Genomic DNA, 27,136 nt, shown 5'->3' on the forward strand with positions numbered 1-27,136 from the left:
CCAGGAGGGATGTGGACGATGACAGGACAAGAAGCTGCTGTTTCACATCTCCAGAAAACCTTGGTGAATGCACATCTTCAGCTGTCACACTCTTTGTACCTTAGGAAGGACAAAGTTTTGAGTTGGGAAGGTACAAAGCTACCATCTTGTGGAAGGTGAGTCTAAATAGGCTGCAGTTTCTAACATCCCTAACACTGGAGGATAGGAGAGGCATGGACTGCAGAAAGAGGCAAGACTTAGCGTGCCTCTCCTAAGTAGCATCTCCTGTTGCCACTGTTAGGGACAGAATACTGGTATAGACTTATGACCATAGCTCCAGCCCAGCAGGACGCTTTGTACGTTCTTAGGACATGTAGTACAGAGAATGGAATGAAAAAGAGATTATGTTTTAAATACTTCGATAGCCTCTGTCTTTTAGACTGTTCCGCTGATTCAGTTTCTTTGTAACATAGTTAGACCTCTCTCCACTGAAACAGTAAATACCAATCCCAGTGGTTGAAACCCTGAAATGATTAGGAAGGCCACAATTAGATTGCGGAGGAAAACATATCTGTAAATTTTTGAATCTTTAAACACAGTATAGCTCAGAAATAAAGATCAAAATTTTATTTCCATGTTGGTAATAAAAATAATTCCATGACTTCTGTAAACCATTGCATAAATGCTATAGTGTAGAAAAGTTTTAACAAGTCTTAACAATTTTAAACAGTTCACTACAAGTAAATGAGTATACATTATAAATAGTATGATTTGTATTAAGAACAGTTTCATTCACAAAATCATTTCTGTCTATACACTCAAAACATTAACGGCTTCCATAAATTAATATGAGTAAAAATTCCATATTTATTTAGGGTCTGACGATGACCACAGTTACACAAGCATAGTGTGACAGTAATAATATTACTACCTATATTTAATACTAGGATACTCTGAATGGCAATATAGAACAAAACAAGTATGTCTTTAATAATCTGCTATTCAAAGACGACTAATAATAAGCCTATAACATGCAGCTCGGGATCTATCTGTAATTAGCATACTTCCGGTTAAATTACTGCTCCTAACTGTGAAAACCCTGAGAAATCACAATTTTAATCTATTGTTCCCCAGGCTAAAATAATTGTGACAACATAATGGCATTCACATTAAAAATTATATTCTTACATAAATTAACACAGAACTTTGTCAAATACCAAAATGAATCTTGAAAATCTATTTAGTTTGTTTTTATGTATTTTGTGAATTCAGCAAAATTACCGTGCTGTAGTCTCACTGAAATACAATTTTAATGTATCCAGTTTCTAGACAGTGTATATAGTGCAAGGACGAATACTTACAAAGGTCAGGTTTCACTTCTGACTTCTTCAAAATAGTTGTCTCTAATCAACTGCATATATTTTATTATCCTCCATTTTAAAGTACTGGTGTAAAAGTACATATTTATTTGTATTTGCAGTTGACTTGCTTTAATAAGATACAGAAAACTTTGCTTGTCATTTCTCACAAAAAGAATTTTGTGAAGAACAACTGTATTATCGTCATACGACTGGTATGCGTGGTGCTGTACGATTCAAGTGATCACTTCAGGATTTGTCTATAGTTACAGCAAGCTGCCCAGTCTGATAATTTCACACATAGGTATGTTTCTTTGGTACCTGTTTTTTCTTTCACCACAAAATGGTTTGTTGATAGTTTTTAAATGTGTCTGTAATTCAGCACCAAAGAAACTTACAGGGAACACCCGCAAAATTTTCAGTACTGGTATTACTATAGGACACACATGATTATTTTCAAGATTCGTCATTGTAAAACACAAAATATACAACTTTAAAAAGCAATAGACTAAACATATTAGTTCGTTTCCTCTAAAAATGCGGTGCATGTAAACTATGAATGTCAGTGTGATGATTCACACTGCAAGTGCTGTTTATATTCCTTTTTTGTTGGTGTATTGAGATTAGGAATATCACCTGTTACTACCAAATAAAAAAGGGACCAAAAAATAGCCCTAGGACATAGGCAAATGCACTAAAATACACATGAAGAACTATAAACTTTGACAAGACAGCACAAAACCACGCTTCTGTATCTCGTGGGTAACAAGTGTCACATAGCTGCATATGGGCACCACAATGTGGCCTAAGCTGGTTTCTTCTAAAATACCAAAGCAAAAAATTTCACTAAGATATTTCTAAACATTTTTGTGAGGACAACGGTTGCAGAATGCTGTTCCACACTAGATAAATGTAGTAAACTGCTGTCCAAAAGAACTGCTTGTTTGAAAAATATGTAACAATTTCAAACTATAATTACATACTATTCTTTGATTTGCTCACTGTTTAAACAAACAAACCAACAACCAACCCTTACATAACTAAGTTTGCTTTAGTCCAAAATACTGTTAAGGTTCAAAAATCAGTCTTTGTCACAGACTGCACAGATGCAAAAAATACGCTAATACCTACAGCCAAACTTGGTGATCCAAGTTCCTTTTTCAAAAACTCTAAAGCTGGCTACACCTTTAAAATGGCAATATCTTATTTTAGGACAGAAAACTGTGTTTGAAAATGCAAATACAGTCCGATTTTATCCTTTTCCCAGTACAAACATTTTAGAGAAACTGTGTTAAAGACAACAAAATCATATTATTAAACCCAACTTTGGTCTTTAAATGAACTATGCAACAGAAAGCAAGTAGAAATGTATTTAGTATTTTATCCTACTTCTCCCTTCCCAAAAGGTCTCCAATGTTCCTGCAGATTGACATGTCTTAAGAAAGCAGTGACAAGTCTGTACATTTAGTTCTCACAGAAAATGTGTAATGTTTTTTTGCTAACTCAAGCCTTTGTACAAAAAGAATGCTAAAACCCAAAGGAGATAGTGAATTCAGTACTACTGGCTTGGGCCCTTTATTTAATGCTGACACAGTTCTACAAGCTCTATTTTGACAATAGTAATTGCAGGATACATCTTTGTTTTAGCATGACTGAACTTTAACTCTTTGCTGCCTGTGTGAATTCACTTTTCGTACTGAATACAGTAATACAGAGATACAAATCATGTAACACAGTAGTAGGTCATTTCAATCTAAGTTGTACTAGTGTCACACCTGAATTTAACAGAAAAAGGAGTAATGCAGGCAATTATTCCATGTAAGAAAAGTAAAAATATACAGTGTTAACATGCAGTAATTAATCTACTTCTCCTCCTGAATTGCATGTTCCCAACTACCAGGATGAAGTAAGGATATTACCACCTTTTAAAAGAATCACTCTGTCAAAGTGCCGTTGCCTGATTACATACTTAAATAATTTTGTAGTTCCTTTCAAACATGCATTACTTCATTACTGAAAAAAGTGTATTTTTAAATATTTATAAAAGCAAGAGACGCATTCTAGTTATTGTCAAATTGTTCAATACAAAATTAAGCAATAGAAATTATTTGCAAAATTCTTTTTTTATGTCTTCTGCCATTTTATAGGATATTGGGCATAGGCACTTGGTTATATATATATATCTCTATCTATATCTATCTATCTCATATCTGCTCCCAATGAGTACCACACAGGTTAGGAGATGTACAAAAACTTTAAGACTACAAACATCCAAACTGAGGGAAATATGCAAATACACAGTTGTTTACTAAAACCGATCTGTTTCACAAAATTGAAAACATGTCTTTGAATATGAAAGCATATATGCCTCACTGTTTTTGTCTCCGCTCGTACATTTATAAATACTACAGTATGCAGTTAACGTATAAATTGTAAAAAAACTAGGTAAGTTGTCCTTTCTATTTAATCGTATTGTGATTTAACAGTAAAACCATGTGAAATATTTTAAAATCACAGTACACATATAACATGTCATATTATTGCATATTAAAAAATAAACATAAGACCTAGAAAGCAGCTTGAAGCAATTTACAACATATCTTCTAACAAAACACAATAGTTAAAAAGTGCTCTTACATTAATCAGAATTTTTCAAACATCCAAGTAAACATAGTGTTAGACCGATTCCAAAATACTGGCTCTGGTGTTCTACAGACAACAGACATGGCAAAGGGACCATTTGTACTGTTGAGCGTGTAGTTACTGTATCTACGTATCCATCTTCTGTTAATGAAAATGACAGGTATAAACACTTCACTCAGGCCTTATGGTAAGATTTATACAAAGTGATTACAGTGCAAATGAACCCAAGTAGCTTGTGCACTAGGAATGTCAGTGGAAGTCAGAAAAGGCTGCGACGGATTGGGGCGGGGGGGTGTGTGTGAAAGAACAAGAACCTCAAGACTATAGAACCTCATCAAATGACTGAAGTTGATATGTAAAGGTGAGCAAGCCTTATTATCTATCTTAAAGCAATTAAGTTTCTCACATCAAAATGAAGATCAGTCTAGCACTATTAAATGGATTAATTATGAGTGATATAATTCTTATACAAAATACAAACCCATAAAATTATTTAATTCATGAATGTGATATGAGTACTATGCCTGCATGTTACCACAGATTTTTTTTTTTCTTGCAGCAGGGACATTCTTCTTGTGCAGCTGCACAGTGATCACAAAGTACATAATGTTGACATGGATTCAGGATAATGCTACGATCACCTTCCTGACATACGATACACTTCTTTGACTGAAGCTGAAATATCACCTGTAAAAAGATTATTGCACTCAGTAAAAACGATTCCAAAGTACACAGTTGCGTTCTAGCAGCTTTACGCTTAGCTGTCCCAAATAAACTTCTAATTTAACGACACAAAGGACAGTGTTTTCATATGACAGATAGCTGAATTGAGGGTCATATGATCAGAGCACACACAACCTTTAAAACAGCAGCTGGAGGAGTATAGGTGCTTTTAGAAAGGAAAATACCTAGGATTGAACCTCTGGACTGAAGTTTCCCTGTATAATTGAGATGAGTGATGCAAACAAGGAAAACCAAAACAAGAAGAGGAAATAAGCCTTTTCCATTGTCATATACTCCCTCATTTTGCCATTTCAAACCACTGTTACATTTTCTCGTGCCGTGGGAGATGTTCGCAACACAACAAAATAGAAGCATCCCAAATGTACAATACTTTGAATAAAGCTGCTGATACAGACTTCAAGGAGGATGTTACAACTGCAACTAAACGTCTCCATGCGATAAGCCTATCAACCCTATTAAGGAACAAGAAGAATTTAAAAGCATCTAAAAGCCGTGTTAGTTTTTGAAGAGCAAGACGCGGTTCAGACTAAGAGAAGAACTCAGAACGCTGTGTGTGACACTGCCTAAGATAGCAGCTTTTCTCAAGAGCCCTTGGAAATGCCCTCAACCTGGCAGCGAAAGAGCATCCTAAATTTTGGCAGAAACCGAGTCTGGCTTTGAGAGAAAGTGACACATTGCTGTATTTCACCAAGGCAATTAAGGGACTGAAGCACCTGACATAGGAGGAGAGGCAGAAAGAGCTGGGATTGTTTCGCCTCGAAAAGGGATGGCATCTTACCGCTGTGTATCAATACCTGATGGGAGGGAGTAAAACAGATAGGGACAGACTGTTCTCGGTGGTATCCAGTGCAAGAAGAGGTGATGGGCACAAATTAAAATACAGAAAATTCCACACACGGATGTAAGAAAAAAACCTTTTCTTACTGTGAGGGTGGTCAAACACTGGAAAAGGTTGACCGCAGAGGTGGTGGACTCTCCATCCTTGCAGATACTCAAAACACTACGGGGACAAGGCCCTGAGCAACCTGCTCGAGTTGACTCTGCTTTGAGCAAGGTGTTGGACTGGATGATCTCCAGAGGTCCCTTCTAATGTCAACAATTCTATGCTCCACGTCTGTACTGGCCTCTCTGCCTACACAAACTCCTAGCAGGGAACCTCACCGCCTACCTTTTAAACAAGCGAAAAGCATGCAACTATTTTCATTTATTTAGGGCAACTATTTTTATTTATTTAGGTAGTGCCCAAAACGTTGGGGGTAAAAGCTGGCTTTAAATCTTTTTCTTAATCACCCCAAGAATTCTTGTGAATCACTTGTAATTTTTTCTGATAGCTGATCAAAAACTTAGAAGAATCCATTGGGTTGAGAAATCTGAACCATCCTCTATTCCAGAAAAGAAAGGCTTAATTAACACTGAGAGCAATGCTGCTCTTTAAAATGAAACCTGGCATAAATATGCCACTGAGCTGCCACTTTCAGTTAATCAAAAATAGTTATGCAGATGAAGCAACTCACCTCATCTATTGTTTCTAAATCTAAGTGCAGCCGATTTTGTAAGGAACGAAGCTTTGGCAAGGAAATTTTTTCTATATCTCCATAGTTTTTCATATAAGGTAATGCAGTAGATAGACAAGCAGCTAATTGTGCCTTCAGCTTTTTTAATTTATTTTCCACTTCCTCCTTCTTCTGAAGAGCGAGTTGTTTGTCCGCATCTGCGATGTTAGCACGTTCTTTTGCTTCTTGAGCCTCTTTCTGCCATGCATCACATGCCTGGGAGAAAGATTTCCAGAACATAAAAAAGAAATAATTTTTTTAAATTAACAACAGACGAGCAAATTCAAAAGCCTTCAAAGATGCAGGTAATCTCTAATTTTAGACATTACAATGCATTTACTGTCAATTTAACGCTTCTCCTTACTTATCCTACCTTCTAATTAACAACTCCTCTTGTTTTGTCTTAATGTAATTTTTAGGTATGTCACTGTTACTTGTCTGTAAACAGCCAGAACCCTTTTTGGAGCTCTATAAATGGAACACATTTTAAATATGTTAAATTCATAATTTAATGTCAAGAGAGATCAAAAACTATCAACATCTAGTACAGCTACTTAGCTACTCCTTGTCGCAGAGAGAACAACGTGAGGGGAAGGAAAGGACTACAGAAAATGCACTAGACTGGCAGTTATCAACCACCTCAGTTTGACTGCTGAGATGGCTAGATACTGTCCAGGTATACTACGCAACCACAGCTGCTGGCAAGCCTCTACTTTTTTTGCGTGCTTATCATCGAAAGAGGTATGGGAGGGAATGTACGTCTTTGGTTACTAAAACATCAAGATACGATGCCGTTCAGCCTATCCTGAATACGTGTAAGTGTCCCTGTCTAGAGAGGCAGACCAATTTCAGAAAATGAACTGCCCTTTAAAAAGCTCAGTTTCCTTTATGCCACTAGCTCATTTTAAGGATGGAAAAAACATTCCTTTGACAAACTGTAATAAAACTCTGGGTCCGAGGATAAGAAGATATGTAAAAAGGAAAAGCAGGAGGAGCTACTTGTTCGTTAAAATATATATATATATATATATATAAAAAATTTAATATACCATAACTGAGCGTACCTGTTTTACTTGTTGCCAAGATTCTTCCCACTGTTTTAGTTTTCTCTTGGCATCATCAAGTTCCTGTCTAACTCGAGTTAGTTCGTTCCCACTGGTGTTTGAACTTAGTGAGGGGGTAGCGCCACTGCTGAGTACTGGGGATGGACTAGGAGAGAAACTCCCAGTCACAAAGTCCCAGATGCTCCCTGTAACACCATTTAAACCTGTAAAACAAAAGCAGGAAAAAAAAAAAAATCATTCTGCACACACTGCTGCAAAATGTTTCACATGCACAACAAAACAGATGTGCCACATACGCAATATTTATACTTTTATCTGCGAGACTCGTAACGTTGTTTCGCTACCTTCAGAAATGTGACAGTCTGAAAAATGTTTACGGTATTTAGAGCAATTCAGGAGACTTATCACTTTTTTTTTCTTGCTGCTTTTAATAAAAGACAGTACAGTCCACAAAAGGAAGAGTGGGAATTCATTTATATATAAAAAGCTTTCTTCCTAGCAGTTGATACATCATTTTAAATTCTTCCTCTTTCTCTGTTTTGTATTTTCCTTTAGCAAAATGCAGCAGCTAAAATGCATTCCTGCTGCCTGCATGCCAACTGCTCTATTTTATCCCTTTCAAATGCCTCTGTAAATATCTCCTTTTCCAAGAATTCTTTTCCTCCCTTCACTAGGAATGGAAGTTCACTCCTTGAATTTTATCCTACATACCACATATAACTCCATTGTCAGTAGTGCTATCAATTACAATATTGATATTGTAATATCAATTGATATTGCCATTGAGTTCCCTCTTACAATACCCAAAGAGTAGCCTTTGACTGACTTACCTAAAGAGTTGTGAGAAGAGGCTGAGGTGCCTAACATAGTATGTTCTGTCTTCAAAGGCTGAGGCTGCTGGTGGTGAGGAGCCGTAGTGGATGAAACAAAAGACTGAGACAGCGATTGTGAAAGAGAACTGAGTGGAGAGGTTGAAAGGGATGACGATGAATGTAAAGATGAGGAACGAACAAGAGAACCTGGAATATTGACAGGTGCTGAACTTCCCAGTAATCTTTGACCTATGTATGCAAGGGGGGGAGGGGGAAGATTAGTTCCAAAGCAGTACACAGCTCTCTGTAAGTATTTTTCTAAAAAATGTATCAGATGTAAATTAAATTATATATTCAAATACCTTCCATTAAAAAAGAAAACTTTATTTATCTCCTATCGCAAAAATATTTTTTAAATAGAACACTTGAAAGTAGTTTTCCAAGTGCCTGAGAACAGAATTTGTAGCTTTACACAGCAGTGGCCTCATCTGCAGCTACAAAGAAAGAGAAAACACTTTTCAGATCAAGATATTAGACTTACTCATTTTTACAGCCAACAACTAATGCAAGTGGAGAAACTGAAACTTAAAGGACTAAGAAAAATGTGGTATTTATTTTAATATATAAACTAGATTAAGCAAGTGAGACTACATACCTTGAAAATCACACACAGCATAATAATCAGACATAGCTCAATCTTTCCTCTACATACTTTTGCTTTTGTTCAGTAAATTTTAAATGTCAAATGTACTTATATCTCTATGAAAGCTGAGTTTGAAACAAAGTAAAAATTAATAATAATTTAGTCAAACAAATGCATTGTTCATAATTTCCCAAACTAATGATAATAATAAAAAATAGGTATTAAAAAAAGGATGTTCAATCATGCAGTTACTTAAATAAACGTGCACAGATGCAGTGCATTTTCCTGGTCAGGAAATAGTTCAATATCTACTGTGAAGATTTTATTCATCAATATGCTTGAATAGCAACTAAAAAATGACATCATCTTTTCTTTAAAAAATATAGCAGTCAGATGACTATACTTAAAGCAAGGGTCATGATTCTAGTTTTCTGGTTTTGCTTCAAACAGGTGAATTCATGTCATCAGTGAAAACATCATTCCTTCTAGAAGCATTTCAAAACAAAAAGACAGGGATGCTCATTATAAGCTGCATTGCCACAATGTCTTCAAAAAAATACATCTTGAAATACTCAGCAAATGTTACCAAGGTCAGCCTCACAACCAACTATATGAGGAAGACACAGGACAGACATATAACCACAGACGTACGTAATATACCAGACAATAAACGTACACCACTCTCCGCAAGAGAAGCAAGGAAGCAACAAAGCAAAGGGAGTTTACTTAAAAAATCTGGCCAAGTAAGAATTCTCTTAAAAAAATTAAGAGCCAAAGTAAAACCCCCAAACAAACACTGTATGAAATGGCAGCAGAATAACCATTTATTTTCTGGTTCTTAAAGTAGTCTTCAAATCCAGTTGAATTTTGGCAAATACAATCTGCCTGCACGTCTTGAGTTTGAGGGGCAAAGTTTTGGGGGGGGAGCGGGGCTGCAGGGGTGGCCAGGAGAGGCCAGGGCTGTCCTGTGCCAGACACAGCCAGCTCCAGTGGACCCAGCTTCAGCTGCACCGGTGGTGCCTCTGGGAGAACATATTTAAGGGCAAAAAAATGCCACACAGGCAGAGGAGGAGGGAACAAAAGGTGTGAGAAACAGCCCTGCGAACACCACGGTCAGGAAAGAAGGAAGGGGAGGAGTTGCTCCAGTTTCCGGAGCAGAGATTTCCCTGGAGCAGAGATTCCCCGGCAGCCCATGGAAGGCTTGGAAGAGACCACGGTGGAGCAGGTATTTCCCTGCACCCAGTGGAAGAGACTACGGTACAAGCAGGAGCAGGCCGGAGCAGGTGGGTATTGCCTGAAGGAACCGCGGCCTGTGGAGAGGACCCACGCTGAGGCAGGGACAAGTGTGAGGAGGAAGGAGCGGCAGAGAGGAACTGTTACAAACTGACCACTACTCCCCATTCCCCATCCCCCTGTGCCGCTCGGGACGGGAAGGGAGAGGCAGAAGAGTAAGGAATGAAGTTGAGCCTGGGGAAAAGGTGGTGGGGTGTTCTTTTAATTTTTCTCTTTGTTTCTCACCATCCAACTCTATTTCAATTAGCAATAGATTAATTTTCCCCAAGTTAAGTCTGTTTTGCCTGTGACAGCAACTGGTAAGTGATTTCCCTGTCTTTATCTTGACCCATAAGCTTTTTCATCTTATTTTCTCCCCCTGTCCTGTTGAGGAGGGGGAGTGAGAGAGCAGCTGGATGGGCATCTGGCTACCCACCAAGGGCAACCTATTACACTGCATGAACTATCCTCCACATACAAATAAAACTGGTTACAGTACTTCCTTCCTATTCCATACTTCATGGTACTTCCAATGAAGCATCATCATTCCTGCAGCATAGAACAAGGCAGTAAATGAAATACCAGTCAAACAAACTATAGCATAAGGAGAATTGTTGAGCCTGACATCACTAGCAGAGAAATAAAATTTGAAATTGCACACATTATCAGTTTCTTTCCAGGTCTGTATGAAGCGGAATATCGTGAACAATAACGGAAAACATTAATAGATAACATATAAACTGTTCTGGCGAAGGAAGAACCTGTTAGCATCATCTCTGGACAGAAAATTGTAAGAAGTCAATCAACCGAAAGAAATATAAAGCCCTAAAACCTCTGAAGATATTCCCACTAATATTATTGATGAGAATCTACATAAAACTAGATGACTACCTATTGAGACTGTAACATTTTGGGTCATTCTGTATGGAGGCCCTAATAACTTGAAGTATACAGGTACCACAAATACAGCCTCTAGTAACAAAGAACCACCTTGGGAGAAAACACAGTCAAGGCGGGAGGGGCACCAGAGCTTGCAGCACTGTTGTCAAGATCTCAGAAATTAGTATTTGGTGCAAGAAACTTCTTAATCAGTGTGATCCAGCACTGGTTTCTTCTAGCTCTTGCTATCAATAATGAAGCCATTGCTACAGTCTGCCCAGATCTACTTGATGCCAAAACATCAACACCACCAAATGTGAATTGTAAACTGCCTCCCCAAATGCTCTTCTCAGATCTGAAGACAGAAGCAGCATGTCACCAGTCACTTTATGCGAGGCATCTTCTGCTCACCTTCAAATGAGCAAGCTGATGAAGTGAAAATGTCCATTTCAAACCAGGTGACTTTCCCGAATTCTGTGTTTGCTCTGGAGCTTCGTGTATCCACACACTACTGGGGTGATAAAATTAGTGATCTTGCCTAGAACTGGCCCCTTTCACTGCAAAGGAAGCACTTGGAGGAGGAAAAGTTTGAAGCAGAATTTCTCTGGACATCTGTGTTATTTCTGGAAAGAAGCAACTTACAGTTGCTTATAATATATGCCTTCCTGAGGGAGTGAGGGCACTTGATGTTCACATGGGTCAAAATGATTTCCATGCCTGACGACAAAGTCTTGAATCTGTAATACTTGGATACTGTCCTATCCACTGCGGTCCCAGTGACAAGCTTACATATGCCAACAACATCAAATATATCTGCGTATTTGTTAAAGCCAGTGGACTAAAGGTATAATAATTACCTTCAAGGAAGAAAAATTGCATAATGTATAGAGACAGTAAGTGCAAGCTTTTCTTCTTGGAGCAACAGTCAGCAATAATAAACTAGGGCATAGCTATAGTTGTTTTACTCTTTGCGTCTAGAGCCACAGGGCAAGAAGGACACGGGAGGAATACATCTGCCATCCAAGAATACAGTTTCCTTTGCGGAAGTGGAAGCTTAACACATATGCACAACCAACTTAATAATCACCGTAGACCTCCTTCAAAGAAATGCTAGCAAAACAGATAGCAGAAAATAAATGGAAGTATCATAAAAACATGTCTGTTATTTTGCCCTATGACTCCCAAAGGAATATGATAATGAAATTACAGTTTCTCAGTTTTCACTTCCTATTCTTCTTTCCCCCCCCCCCCCCCCAATTATTTTCCCTTTTCTACTTTCACACAGAAAAGGTGGCATTTTAATTTCCTGATGTTTCTCCCATTCATCCTTCCTCCCTGCTGTCTCTCCCCTGCACTGCTGTCCTTTGCTGTCTTCCTCTCCTTTCCCAGAAGAGGCCAAATGGCTGAATACTTCCCTACAGACCTTCAACTAAATTGCTCCTTCCCGGTTAGATTCATAAAAAGATTAAGTCCCTAACTTGCAAGTATTTAAAGTCCTAAAGGTTCCTAGCTCCTTCTCCTCAAGAATTGTCTCTACTCCCCCTCTCAGCAACCACCTAACCATGGAAGTACTTGCCGGTCCACACAGCACATACTGCCTGCTGTCTGACATTTGCAGCACTCAACATGCAGGCAGTCAAGCTCAAGCACAATGCCTTCCTGTAAATGCATGTACGTCCTTCCATCAACTATTATGCCCATGGGCCCAAGTCATTAAGTGTGTTAAAAAAAAAAAAAAAAAGTTTAATAGACTGATCCCTTGCAAAATAAAGACAGGATGATAGCAGCGCAATCCCTTTACACCACAAAGTTAAACAGCTGGAACAAAACTGAGGACTTTTCTTGAAGGTCTTTGCTGTCTGTAACTATTTTGATGAGTAGAAGTTTAGAAAGGTAAGAAAGAAAGATATTTTAAATGGGTATAATTTTACAAACTGGACCTCTTACTTGCTAATCCAAGGTCACTGCCTTCTTGATCTTCTAATTCTCTGTCTACGGATGCGATGTTCACATCATTAAAATGCAAATCTAAAGCAGAACCTGTTAAACAAAATATTGTATCAATGAATTATCCTTGAATTATCCATAAAACTATCACGATGGCTGAAATGAGGAAATTTTATTGGACTATTTTCGTTAGTGCTTCCATCATAGAAATCTATTGCATCTAGGTCATGATCTTAAGCATACTACAGACACACAGTGAAGAATATTGTCTGTATTTTCTAAAAGGGAAAACATTCACATATAAGCTATTACAGCTCTTTAAGCCAGTGAGATGAACAGAGGATAATGGAGAGGTGGCTATCTATCTGGATTTTCAATAAATCTGTGTCACCTGTTGTGCTTAGATGTACATCAACAGAAAAAGAGGAAAAATAAGATTTGGATACCTACGTAAATATATTTTCTATTATTCTTGAACAAAACCAGGTATTATACCTGAGGAAAGGCATGGTAAATGCCCCTTACAACAGTTAGCCCTTGGGGTAACTGAGTCAGGGCATACAGATGTAAGGAATGTCAGAACATTAAAATGGAAAGATGCAATAATTTAAAATAAATAAAGTAAAAATCAAAATCAATATTTCATTTAGACTCAAAAGTTAGACTGCTTTTCATTTTAAGGCTTATGTCAGTCTAAAATTTCTCTAGGCAATGTGATGAAAAAGTTCTTATCAGTATACTTCTTACTAGGTCCACTGCTTATAAAGTGTTAGAAGATGGGCATGTTTTTCCCTTCTTCCTCTTAACTTCTTTTTTGCACAGAAAGGGGTGCAATTAAGGAATTTATCCCTCTGTACCTGTGCTTTAATTAATGTTGAACAACTGCACAGTCAGGAATACAGGAGAGAAGTCTGCATAAATACTGATTTTACAGGTACAAAAGTGACTATCCCGGTCACTGTGGTCAGTGAGAGTGATCACCTTTGTAAAGAGTTTTTAGATTTTATGTCAAAAATTGTTATTAAAAACTGGCACAAAGCCTAAATGACTTGAAAAGGAACATAGAGAAATAAAAGACACACTGGCTTGTCTAAAAGTTTCCAGAAGATCCAAAAGGGATCTCTTGATCCCTTTGGAATTAGACTGATTCCTCTCTCATAGCCTAGTCCTAAACATTAGGCACTGTAAACTGCAGAAAATCTTTGGCAGAAGTACTAGACAGTTGTAAAAGTGCTAGAAGTCAGAAATCGAAAGGACCATTTGGATCATTAATACAAGGTCAGTGCAGTGTTATTACGTATAGGCATTTTCTAATGTTGACTGGGCTATCTAACAGACCTCACAGTCTCGGAGCCCCAGACCGTACATAAAGGGAGTTACTGACCTAGAAGCAGGATCCACAGAACAGTGCTCAGTAGAAAGCTGCCTAAGCTGTCCAGAACAAAATACCAGCCAAGAGCTAAAGTTCACATACTACACAATGACGCTCATGACAAAGATATCTGAGAGTTAACGTAGCTCTTTGTGAAGAGGCACTAGTCTAGGTCTCAAAAGCAACACAACATTATTAGTATGGAGTTATGCCCAAACAACAATCCTTATCTTTCAGCAGTACTGACAAAGCAGCATGATGTCCAACACTCAGAGGAAGGAAGCTCGCTCTGCATCATCATTTTGGCCTGAAGGGATATGTCCTAGCTTTTCAAAGTTTTCCAGCAATAACCTTCTCTTGGAGACAGGTGCCTAAGCCAGTCCTTCTATACAACACGGTAAGGAGGGGAGAGATGGCCTCCTTTTATTTGATGACTCAAGGCTTGGAGTGGCCACAAGTGCTATGTGGAACCCAGATTAAAAGTCCCTCTTCCATACTGGCTTTTGGATCCCCATTGCTGCACTGTACCTTCCTTCCCTTTGCCTTTTATACAGGTAAGGGCCTTTCATCTCCACCACTGTAGCCTGCCTATCTTGCCCTTTCACCCAACGGCTCTGGTAGTGCCTACCGGAGTCTCTGGGGTAGTATGTTTCCTTTCTTGTTCTCATGCTCACCATCTTGCACCTGCCAACCCTCGGAGCATTGGTATGGTAGGTTCTCAGGGGAAGTGACTGCCACTGGTGTGAGAATCACGCTTCCTTTCTCCTCTTCTCCTACTCTTGATTGTAGCTTTTGATTTGTATTAGAGGGACCCAATAATATCTTTGGACACAGCTCAACAACCAATTAGCACACAGCACCATCCACTGACCAAAGTGTGCTCCAATTAACACTAATAACATTATAAGCAGGAAGAGCCCATAAGGAGTTTGGGACGGTCTTGATGAAAAACTCTAGTTAATACAGTTAATATGGGAAAAGCATTATATGGAAGAGAACCAGCCGCTGCACTGGAGAGGATGCCCAAGAAAGGATGCTTGTCTGCCCTGCCTGTCACTTCTTTTTCCACCCAGCTGCTGGGACAGTCTTCTCTTTCCCTTTCTTCTATCTCTCTTTTCTTATGTTTCTGTATTTATCTGGACATAATGTTCATCATTATGTGCCATCAGCTATGCAACCCACTAATAAATCTTCACCCATGTGAACTTGTCTCAACGCCCTTTGTGCAAAAACGCCACACACCTGTGAGAGCAAACCTCTCGTCACTACACTGCAGGATATTCAGGGAGATATCCCTCTCTCACCAAGAGAAGCTGTTCCAAAAAATTCAAAATTCTCTCAATCGTGAAAAGAGAGGCTTTAAAATCCCACCATTAGCACCGTCATTATCTTTAAACAGGGAAACAAACTGTTTTCTTCAAGCTCTTGCAATTCCCCACATCAGCCAGATGTTATTAATATTTGAAGTTATTTGCAATGTCTGGCTCAGTATGTTGCTATGCGAGTATGACAAGCAGGAACAACGAGGCTGACATAAATCACACTGCTCAAATAGGAGATCAAATCTAAGCCTGCACTGTTACTAAATCACTAACCTGTCTTGTTCTCCTCATGTGAGGCCTTAACTCATTCTGGCACACTCGCCCTCCCCTACCACAAAAAGGACAGACATGTCTCCTTACTGTTTATTATCCAGATTTTCAAAGCTTAATTTCTGATACCTTCCAGCTCTCTCAGATTCCACCTGACATGGTGGAAAGTCAGTGGAGTGCAAGGAGAGAACACAGACAGCATCTTAAGATCACAACATATATGGGAAGCAAATGGAGAGACACCAATTTTCCTTGAATAGCAAGTCTCCTAGACAGGCAAAATCCCCATGTTTGAGTATCCAACAGAAAGCAACAGAAGCAACCAAAACATTCCTGGGTGAGGTCCACCCAGAACCTAACAGACAACAGGGTGGAGTATCAGGCTGGCAGATGTCCCCTAATGTCAAGGTCCCACCTTCTCCCTGCTACCACTTGAGTCGTTTCCCTTCACTGCTGCCCATTCCCTATTTATTCCTCTCCAAATCTGTCTCCTTTGACACTTTGATTATCTAATTTCTCCATCCTCTTAAAAAAAAAAAATTATTTTTTTTTTTCCCTCAGATTATGCTTCTTTCTTTTTTTTACTGGAACAAAACCAGACAGCTCAACCAATCTCCCTTGACTCTCACAGGAGCAGACTGCAACAATATACCTTCTTGCATTCCATCATTCCTCAGTTTTCAACATACTGGCCAAGCCTCAATGCTAAATAGCATTCTATCTGATCCGTATGCTTATTCCCAACTCCCCTGCACCCCTCTCTTCCCCAGCTCTTGGGGACTATTACTCAGGGAACTCCCCGTGAGATCAAGATAAAGGGCCACAGAAATGGCTACAGACCCCACTGTCTGACAAAGCTTCCTCAGTCCTTGCTAATGTAACTCTCCTGCATTTCCCCTAATCCTTTATCCAAACCTACCCATCCCCCTTTCCCATAATCACCTAGCCCCTTCCCTTGCTGCAGCTCTTTTTCTATCCCTTTTTTTTATGATTCCTCAATCCACCACTTCCTACAAGAACACTATGTATTTATTTTCTGTTCTGCAATAACGTCTTAATTTTCTGCTCTATTCAGATTATGTGCAGCACTTTATTTCGAATGCCATCCTGTATATCCATGAAGCAGAACTCTGGAAAAAGAATTTATCTATATATGAAATTCTTTTAAGGAAAAAAAAAACCCAAATCTACACAGTTACCATAAAGTACACTAACGTATACATACATGAGACATGTATTTGATGATTCATATTCTATTAACAAACACAGGATACTGAAAACTGTTTTAGAAAAATATCTGTAGACAGCAGAGGTGTATTCTAACTCAGAGGAATCGAGAATCTCATGCTGAATAATATAATCACACTGGGACACGGGAAACATAGCATAGCACTGTTTAAACAACTTTGCCACACTTGTTCAGCATATCACAATTTAAAAATTATACTGAATTAGCACCTCATCTAGTATGCAGAAATCAGACCACAGTTTTCATTGTTGTATGAGTAATTTGTTACAGCCAACTACCCTCCACTTATTCCAGAAGCAATGTTTATCTTGACAAAAATGTTATTTCATTCCACAGTATATCTTAAAATATTAACTGTAAGCCGATGAAATGATATTACTTGCATAGAATAAAAACTAAAACTCTGCTCATTCTAATTCTGAAATTTAAAAATAATTTATGTTCTGTTCTAACACACAGATCATCAAACAGACCTTTAAGGAAAGCAAGCTATACACTTGTGAGACTGCAGAAAAAGATCCATCATTCAATATTCTGCATAGATTTGTTTCCTAAAAAAATTAAAAGAGCAAATGCCTAACTTACCGTGCTGAAGTGCTGACTCACTGTCTGCAGTCTCCTGGTCGCTGCTACACATCGATTTAAACACAGAAAGCTTCAAGTACACCAGCTAATCACAGCAACTCCCTGATCATGTGACTTACACCACAGAATGTGCAATACAGCATCTTTCAAATCACAGCATTCCCTACCACAGCCTCCTGAATAAACCACATCTAGTGTAAAAGCGCCGCAAATTTTAATGAGTTTGTGGATAACACTGAATTAAGGGGAGCAGCTGATACACTCGATGGTAGGACTGCCATTTAGAGGGATCTCAAAAGGCTGGACAACAGGACTGACAGAAACCTCATGAAGTTCAACAAAGGCAAATACAATAATGCTGCACTTGGGACAGAATAATCCCTTGCAACAGTACAGGCCAAATGATCAGAAAGCAGCACTGCAGAAAAAGATCTAGGAATTCTGATGAACAACGCATTCAGCGTGTTCTGTGGCAAAAAAAGCTAACGGCATATTGGTCTGCATTAGTAAAAGTGTAGCCAGCAGGTTGGGGGAAGTGATTATTCCTCTCTCTCCAGCACCTGAGAGACCATAGCAGGCGTACCATGACCAGTTTTGAAGTTCCCAGTGTCTAATTATTGAAATATTTATCTCCTTTTACCATTTTCCACATGAACAGCCTAGCTGGTTGGAAGCATGGGAATGGCTCTGGGCTAATGACAGAAATTTTGGAAGTGAGCATTTCCCAGAATCAGTCTTGTGCACCCAGAAAGCAAGGGCTCCTCCTCTTTGTGTCCTTTCAGATCTGGTCCACATAGTGTGAACAAATGATTTTGTCCTTGAACATACAAATCACCAGACTGGAGAATATGCGGTCAGCCAAAGAAAAATACCCCATTGTCATATGAACGTGGTAAGATCTGTAATTGTACCTGCTATGGTAACATTAAAAAAAAAAAAAGTCAACGCTCATCAGCCCACCAACAGAAGTTGAAGAGACAGTACATCTACTTCTAGCGACACAGTGAGTTGCATTACGAAGGTGGTACACATTTTTTTTAAATCGCTGGCCCATACCAATGCCAAAATTCCAGTTTAAATGTCCCATTCACTCATTCCTATGCTCACATTGGAGACCTTGTGAAAAATAATGATTGTGGGTGAAAACATTTAAATTATATTTCAGATATTGCTTTTAATTACATATAATAAAGCAGGCATGTGCAACATTAGTGTCTTTACCAATAAGCTCTTTGAACTTACGCTGAAACAAGGAGAACTTGAATAATGCAACAAAACATGTTCGATCGGAGATTAAACGTTAAGACTTACCTATTACCGATTCAACTGTGTTACCGCCAGAGTAGAATGGGAGAGCTTTGGCACTGAGGGCAGAGACAGTTGTAGGAGATGAACTATCTGATCCAACACTGGAGGCCAGACTGGAAGTTATACTTGAAGCAAGTGGGTTAACCGCTGAAAAAACACTGAGATGGTTCTGTTAAAAAAATCCCAAACAACATATGTATACACACACAAGCACACTTACACAGATGTATGTACAAACATGTAAAAAACACAGAATGTATTTTTAAAAGTAGTTACTTTAATTCAAACAGAAAAAAAATCCAGAAGAACCCTCTGAATGAACAGATTAGGATAATTTTCCTTATCATTTACCAGCAAATGCATCTCCCCAATGTGGCTGGACATCACTACCATACGAGAGAAGTCTGCTTTCAGAAAAAAGGTATTTAAATACTTGCAAATAAGCTCTAAAAACACAGTTAGCTGAAGTCTGATGCTCCTTTTCAAAAGGAAAACATCTATTGAGGAATTGTACCATTTCATTAGGCACTCGTGCGCAAATTACGGGGTTTTTTTGATCTGCAAATTTTCTCATTTCATCTAAATGCAATTGGTGCCTAAACTGATCTTTGGTTTAGGTAGTTGAGAAACATGACTGCACTGCACACATGTATCACGGTATAATACAATCACCTATAGCTGTGCTACTTCTTTCTAGCTGAACATTTTTTTCATACAAATCACACATTTAAATTATACAATGATGTAAGAAATGCAAACCGAATGTAACCTTGTAACATTCTAAACTGGAAAATAACTTCACAACGTCTACGAGGACTTGGTGCAGAGTTTCCAGTATAGTAATTCCTTTTATTGTTTATTATTTATTCCCTCCAGTCTTATAGTTAATAAAAACAACATTGAACTCTGACTGAATCAATCCACATACTCTCTCATTGCCTTCTGTGAGACAGGTAGTGACTGTGCAGTATCTACTCTCCTGATTTCTACCACTACCACAGAAAATTTCTATTTCAAAGCTAGATACAGTGTAAGATTGAGGCTGATAATGACCATGAGAATGAATGTTTTTTTTTTTTTTCTTTAACAGTGGGCACAAACTGAAATACAGAAAGTTTCACTTAGACACAAAAAGATTTCTTACTGTGATGGTGGCCAAACACTGAAACATGTTGCCCAAAGAGGCTGTAGAGTCTTCATTTTTGGAGATATTCAAAACACTACTACTAGACAAGGCACTGAGAAAACTGCTCCAGCTGACCCCACTTTGACAAAGGGACAGATGGACTACAGACCTTCAGAGAATCACCGAATGGTTTGGCTTGGAAGGGACCTTTAAAGATCATCTAGTCCAACCCCTCTGCCATGGGAAGGGACATCTTTCACTAGATGAAATGCTTGAAATGATGCTCAAAGCCCCACCCAACCCAACCATGAACATTCCCAGGGATGAGGCATCCACAACTTCTCTGGGCAACCGGTTCCGTGTCACACCACTCTCATAGCAAAAAATTTCATCATTATATCCAATCTAAATCTACCCTCTTTCGGTGTAAAACCATTGCCCCTTGTCCTGTCACTACAGGCCCTGGTAAAAAGTCTTTCTCTGCCTTTCTTAAAAGCTCCTTTTAAGTATTGGAAGGCTGCAATAACATCTCCCCGGAGCCTTCTCTTCTGCAGGCTGAACAACCCCAACTCTCTCAGCCTTTCGTCCTAGCAGAGGTGTTCCAGCCATCTCTCTCTCTGATCATTTTCACGTCCCTCCTCTGAACCCGCCCTAACAGGTCCATGTCTTTCCTGTACTGGGAATGCCAGAGCTGGACACAGTGCTCCAGGTAGGGTCTCACGAGAGCGGAGTAGAGAGTGAGAATCACTTCCCTCGACCTGCCGGCCACGCTGCTTTTGATGCAGCCCTGGGTAATTGGCTTTCTGGGCTGCAAGTGTACGTTGCGGGCTCATATCCAGTTTTACACCCACCAGTATCCCCAAGTCCTCCTCTGCAGCGCTGCTCTCAATCCGTTCATCACCCAGTCTGTACTGATACTGGGGACTGCCCCGACCCTGGTGCAGGACCTTGTGCTCAGACTTGTTGAACTTCCAACAGAGGTCCCTTCCAAGCTCAACTATTCTATGATTCTTTTCCAAACTTTGTTCCAATATTGTAATTTACACTGAATTCACAACACATTCTCTAATATCCCACTGTGACATGTTAAATGGAACATGTAATAATAATATTATATAATACATAATAAATATAATACATATAATATAATACATAATAAAAAACATTTGCTGCTTTGTTTTCAGAAATGTTCGAGCTGAAAAAAAAGTAATCTCTGAATGGGCAATACATATTAAACCATGAAGAACAGCTGTATAATTAAAAAAGTAAAATGAAGAAATGACAAGGCATAGGATTCCTAGGTTATAAGCCTGATCACGATCATTGTCATTGGAGAAACATGATATCAAAGTCAACACAATTAGGAGGCTTTTTGTAGTACTGAAAAATTATGAGACTCAAAATATATCCCCTTTTGGCCTGTCCCATCTTAAGCTGAGGCCTCTTGGTGAGAGGGAAGTGAAGAAATTTCACACACCCACACAAAGCTGATGGATTTCTTCAGTTAGTTCTCTTTCTCCCCAGTATAAACACCTACATCTACTGGGCTATTTAGTCTCTTTTTCCTCTCCAATATATTTACAAACAGCAAGCTTCTGGTCCCACCCTAAGACAGATGCACTAGTGCAGCTCAAAGATTCCTTTCCTCCTCCTGTTTTGACAGACCAAGACTGACCCTATCTGTGACTTCAAAACTCCATTCTGGGTGGATATCTAAACAGAATGGAGAGGCAAAATAAACAGAAACAAGACAGGACAGAAAGGTTATTAAAAAAAGCTTGTCAACAGCTTTATAATTACATAGCAGAATTTCATACATTCTGCACTATTTAAATGGAGATTAAATAACACTTTTTTTAAAAAGAAGAGAATTAAAACAACTTGCTAAGTATTCTTAGGATCACCGGATAATAGGAAAACTCAGGTTGGAAGAACTTCAGCAGGTCATCTAGTCCAACCTCCTCATCAGAGCTAGGTCAGCTATGAAGTCAGATCAGGTTACTCAGTGTTTCAGCCAGTCTGGTCTTGAAAACCTCCAAGGATGGAGAGTGCACAACCACACTCAGCAACCACTGCTTGACTCTCCCCATGGTGAAAAAAATTTTCCTCAGACCCAGTCTTAGCTTCTTGTTTCAACTTAGGCCTGTCGTCTCTTGTCCACCCACTGTGCACCACTGTGAACAGGCTGGCTCCATCTTCTTTATGACCTCCTCACAGATTTTGGAATGCTGCTACTCAGTCCTCCTGAAGCCTTCTTTTCTCCAGGCTACACAAGCTCTGCTTCCTCAGGCTCTCCTTGCAGGGCAAGCGCTCCAGTCCCCTGATCGTCTTGGCAGCCACGTGCTAAGCTTGCACTAGTTTACTGATGTAATCACAGTACTGTGAGCCCAAAACCGGATGCAGTATTGTAGATGAGGTCTAACGAGTGCTAAGCAGAAGGGTAACCCCTTCTGTTGATCTACTTTATGCTCCTGTTCATGCAACCTGGGATAATGTTGGGCCTTCTTTGCTGCCAGAGCACACTGTTGGCTCAGTCAGCTTGCTGTCTACAAAGACCCTCAGGTCTTTTTCTGCAGAGCTGCTTCCCAGACAGTTAGTTCTTGTTCTCACCTATAGTGTTGCAAGAGTTCTTGTTTCCCACGTGCAGGACTTTGTGCTTCTCCTTAATGAATTTCATAAAGATCTTGTTGGCCTATTCCTCTAGTCTGTCTACGTCTCTCTGAATGGCAGCCCAGCCCTACTGACTGGCCCCGCCAATTTCATGTCATCTGCAAACTTGACAGGTTGTTGATAAAGATGTTAAACTGGGTATGTCCTATTTACTATCTTACAAACATTAATAGTGGTAGAAAGTAATGCAAAAACTATTTTTTAGGGCAAATCACAAAAACTTAAGAGTTTCCAAGGTTGCCACTCTCTAGTTTATAGACGTGTAGGGGAAAAAAACCCAATGCATACTTTTAAACTGGTTCATGTGCTATCACGCTTCTATACAGAACTCACGGGATCCACCTCTATCTTGTGTTTTCACTCCTTATTTATTCTGCACCACTCCTCCTGCTTTTCAAATGTAAGATACATTTTAATCCTCCACTTTAGATTATACACACCTGTGTGACTGTACGAATGGCAAACGGTAAAACTTCTGTTCTCATTTATCTTGATCACTGTCATTAACAAAGCATCAGGGTTCTTGCTCTAGCAGTGCAAAGCTGGCTGGCAGCGTTTTAAGCTCCTTTGCATACACAGAATGACCTCTAACACCTGATGGATTTAGCTTCATGACAGGTCAAAGGTATGCTCTCTTCCCTGTCACTTCAACTATTTTTCTAGTTTTGAGCTTCTGACGCTTGAACAACTGTATTGTCATCTTCCTTCTGGCCTTCCTTAATTTTTATCAATCCATCCCCAAATCAAATTAATCTAAAATTTCACTGGGAAAACTCTGCCATGGACTTGCTATAATCAAAAGCATCCTCAAACTGCCTCATATTCTTCTCATCCCTGGTACTCTCTGCAGCACACATATACTGTATGTTTTCACAGAACCTAGAGCTGGCTGCCCAGGACCGTGTCCAGAGAGCTTTTGCATAACTCCAAGGAGGGAGACTCCACAACCTCTCTGGGCAACCTGTTCCAATGCTCAGTCTCACACGCACAGTAAAAAAGTATTTCCGTACGTTTAGACCTAAGCTCCTGTGTTTCAGTTTGTGCCCGTTGCCTCTTGTCCTGTCACTGGGCACAAATTTTCCTTAGACTATGTTGTAAAGCACTGCGTAACTTTGATACTGCATTAATAAATTATCAAAACCGGCAAAATATTTACAGCATTGAGCTTTTGGCAATACCTGTTTGTTGTCTTGTTCATTTATTTTCTGCTGATTCTCAGCTGGGAAGCTTCGATGCTTTGCCTGAAAGAAGAAAAATCTCTGTCATATATGAACTTAATGAGTCATTGCTGTAAAATATATTATTAGTTTATGAAGGGTCAGTGGCATCTCTGTAATGGTATCTTCAGCAGGCTGCCTTCCTTTCCCTCACTGCAGTCCCATATGGAGAATTAAATTTTAATGATCACAGAGTAAGTTTACATGCAAAAGGAATAGCAGTTGCAATTGTTCCACTTATATGCACATAATTGAGCACATGCAAGTTATTTCTAGTCCAAAAATTGAGTAGCCATTATGCTGTGCCAGAAATAACACGTCCCAAATGCTCACCAGCTGGGGAATACTTCTCCAAGTGGCTGGTGGGATAGAAGCCTGAGGTAGTCAAAAGCTTGAGTGGAACTGCCTAAATTTTCCCTTAAAGTGATCATGCTACAAATAACAGCAAGAAAAAAAATTCAAATATAAGGGCAGATTTTCTTTGAACACCATTTTATAGTAAGGTAACTTTTGAAACAAGTGAGACATACTTAAATAAAAGGGAATGTAAGCAATTTCTCTTTGCCCACTGTGCTCTTGCAGAGCAGGCTCAAAGGATCTCTGTTCTTTTCAGGCCAGTAATTTTCAGTGACTTCCTGAATGGCAGTAAACTTTGCAAGGTGCTCTCTGTCTCCTTAGGAAAAATGGTTCTTTCTGCTGCCTTTGAGCAGTCTTGTTGTGTCTGTTCCTGGTTTCCTTTGGGAGATTCCTTACCTGTCTTGCAGTGAAAGTTCCCTAGCAGTAACAATTCTCCTCCTCTTTATATGCCTCCCACCACGCTAGATGCTTTTTTATCAATTGCAAAGTCCATCACTGCTTAATCTCTAGAAAGGTTCAATGTGGCACTCAAAGGCAAGCACAGGATGTTTTTGCTGCGGAGACACATGCACTTTGTAGCAGTACATTACTAATTGTGACCAAAACAGCAAAATGGATCTTCACCAAGGGTTACATAATGTCTCAATTATTGCTGCCTCATGTCCAGAAAGCAGCCACTTGATACTGTAACTGCCTTGCTTCCATGGCATTTGATCAATGATCACTTGATCCCTACATTGGGAGATGGAAATCTTTCCTGTCACAACGACCAGCTCTCTAACCTATAGTCTGTCTGAACATCTACATGTAAGAAAGCAATCCTGCCTGGAGAACTTTACTCTAGAGTAATGATCTTGCCATCAAACAAGTTACCATTTACAAACCCCACTTTCCTTCCTTTCGTTCTTTTTCTGGCTTTTACTTCTGCACTTCTCTGTGCATCTCAGGCTATAGAAATCAATTGTGACAAGTCACAGGTTTGCAAGAAGGCTGATCAGCTTGGCTGCAGCTTATTTAAATGTGTCGCTGGAGCTCCTTCTTTTTAAACAGTTCCTTTCTGACAATTCAGAAGTGTGACCAGTATTATAATAGAGCGAGAAAAAATTAGCTTTAACAGGTAAACCCTGGGCTTTCAGCTTTTTTTCTTGGAGGCCACCGTATCCCTGAAAAATGTCAGTCATGCCTTCTCCCAGCTGTCTCTAGCATTGCCTGTTTTCTCCCCACCCTCTGACGAAAGGATTCTAACTCCTCACCGACTTCAATTTCAACCACTCTCCTCTCATTTGCTAATGCTACAGATGTCTCTCTCTCTCTTCAAGAGGCTTGTTAGATTTTATCATCTATGTCTGTCTCAGCAATGAACTTGTCCAAGGAGAGAGGCAGCTGCAGGTGGGAGAAGAAACAGACTGAAATTAATCAAAGATTGGAACTCATAAACAGTATCAACAGCCAGAAATTAATGCATCTTTTCACTATCAATTTTCAACAGTAATGAAAACTGAATCCTACCAAGTCTAGCTATGATTTTTTTTTTTTTCATGTTTATCTTGCTCTGTTCTTGGCAACACGGGCTCAAAATGACAGTTACTGTATTTCTGCAAAGTTAGAATTTACTGCATGTTCAGCTGAGCTGCAGTGACCGTTTGCATGAGTGTTCTTGGCCTGTGTGACAACAGTAAAATAATTTGATGCAGTTTAGCTCCCTAAAGAGGGTTCCAGAGTCTGTGTTCTAAATTATCAAAAACCAGTGCCGATACACAAGGCAGACAACATTTTCTGCTGAATCTAATTTAACTTAAGATTGCATTTGTACTTTTAGACCCATATTATTCACATACCTGATCTTCTCGTTCAAAGCCTGGTGCTTTTGGATAGCTAGATGTTGGTGAAGAAACACCTGATGTGCTAGACTCAGAACACAAAATGCCATTTGCTAATGATCTCTGTCTACAAAGAGGTCCAAGGGGTGATAAAGAACTACTGCTACCAGAACTTGATGTTACAGTTGGACTTGAAGAACAGGAAATCTGTAGAAGACAGAAAACAGTGTCTAATATACTCTATGATATTTTTCATGTTTACAGCTATAGTCTCCCTCTGTAACACAATCACTTGAAATTATAAACGAATTTCAGTCTTATGGAAATACAACACTAACTTTGGTTTATTTGAATATATTTTTGGTATTAGCTTAAAAAAGTAGCAGATGACAAAAGTAATGTGGAGCTATGGTAAATATACAGACTTCAAAAGGAGATGCATTTGTACACACCAGAATATAGCTTTGTTTAGTCCCTATGCACAAAATGAATCACGGGTAGAGATTACTCTTACTTAATGGATAGTAATTTGCAATAATGGAATACTTGTTTTCTGACAACCCTGATTTCCATTCGTTCATATATTTCTTAACTTACAGTTTAATGCAAGCATTATACAACACTTCACTCTTTTAAAAGAACTCATCCGGATCAAGCCAAGAAGTTCAAAAAGAAAAAGATGTAGAAACTTGGCAAAAAGCATCTCAATGCTTGTTTGTAAATCTCAAAAGGCTGTTTTCTGAGATTCTTAAATATTAAAATGTTTACTGATTAATAAATTAACATTTTAATATTTAAAAACAATACTGAATTTATAATTTTGAGTTCTGATATACATTTTCCAGACAGTTTTAAACTTCTGAAGTAAAAGGCTTAAGCTGAAGGTACAATCTGGACAATTTTTTACTAAAGGTACAATTCTGATCAACCTGAAATTTATGAACTC

At 39.0% G+C, this 27,136-nt stretch overlaps 1 protein-coding gene across 12 annotated transcripts in view; it reads right to left on the reverse strand.

Moving 5' to 3' along the window:
• Positions 1-591: 591 nt before the first annotated feature.
• UNKL (unk like zinc finger) overlaps positions 592-27,136 on the reverse strand; it is a 61,068-nt gene continuing 34,523 nt past the window's right edge. For 4 of the 12 annotated variants that reach the window (XM_075719138.1, XM_075719133.1, XM_075719143.1 and 1 more), the window contains 8 exons: positions 26,209-26,397; positions 23,975-24,037; positions 19,004-19,169; positions 12,895-12,987; positions 8,172-8,402; positions 7,342-7,544; positions 6,239-6,493; positions 592-4,667 (listed from right to left, as the gene is read on the reverse strand). In XM_075719138.1, the coding sequence (XP_075575253.1) occupies positions 4,512-4,667; positions 6,239-6,493; positions 7,342-7,544; positions 8,172-8,402; positions 12,895-12,987; positions 19,004-19,169; positions 23,975-24,037; positions 26,209-26,397 (1,356 nt within the window). In that variant the 3' untranslated portion in view covers positions 592-4,511. Of the gene's footprint in view, positions 4,674-6,238; positions 6,494-7,341; positions 7,545-8,171; positions 8,403-12,894; positions 12,988-19,003; positions 19,170-23,974; positions 24,038-24,543; positions 25,697-26,208; positions 26,398-27,136 lie in introns of those variants that run through there. The other 8 variants (XM_075719141.1, XM_075719139.1, XM_075719136.1 and 5 more) reach the window with 5 other exon arrangements.

Source organism: Pelecanus crispus, chromosome 11 (assembly GCF_030463565.1).
Source record: "Pelecanus crispus isolate bPelCri1 chromosome 11, bPelCri1.pri, whole genome shotgun sequence".
Lineage (NCBI taxonomy): Eukaryota > Metazoa > Chordata > Aves > Pelecaniformes > Pelecanidae > Pelecanus > Pelecanus crispus.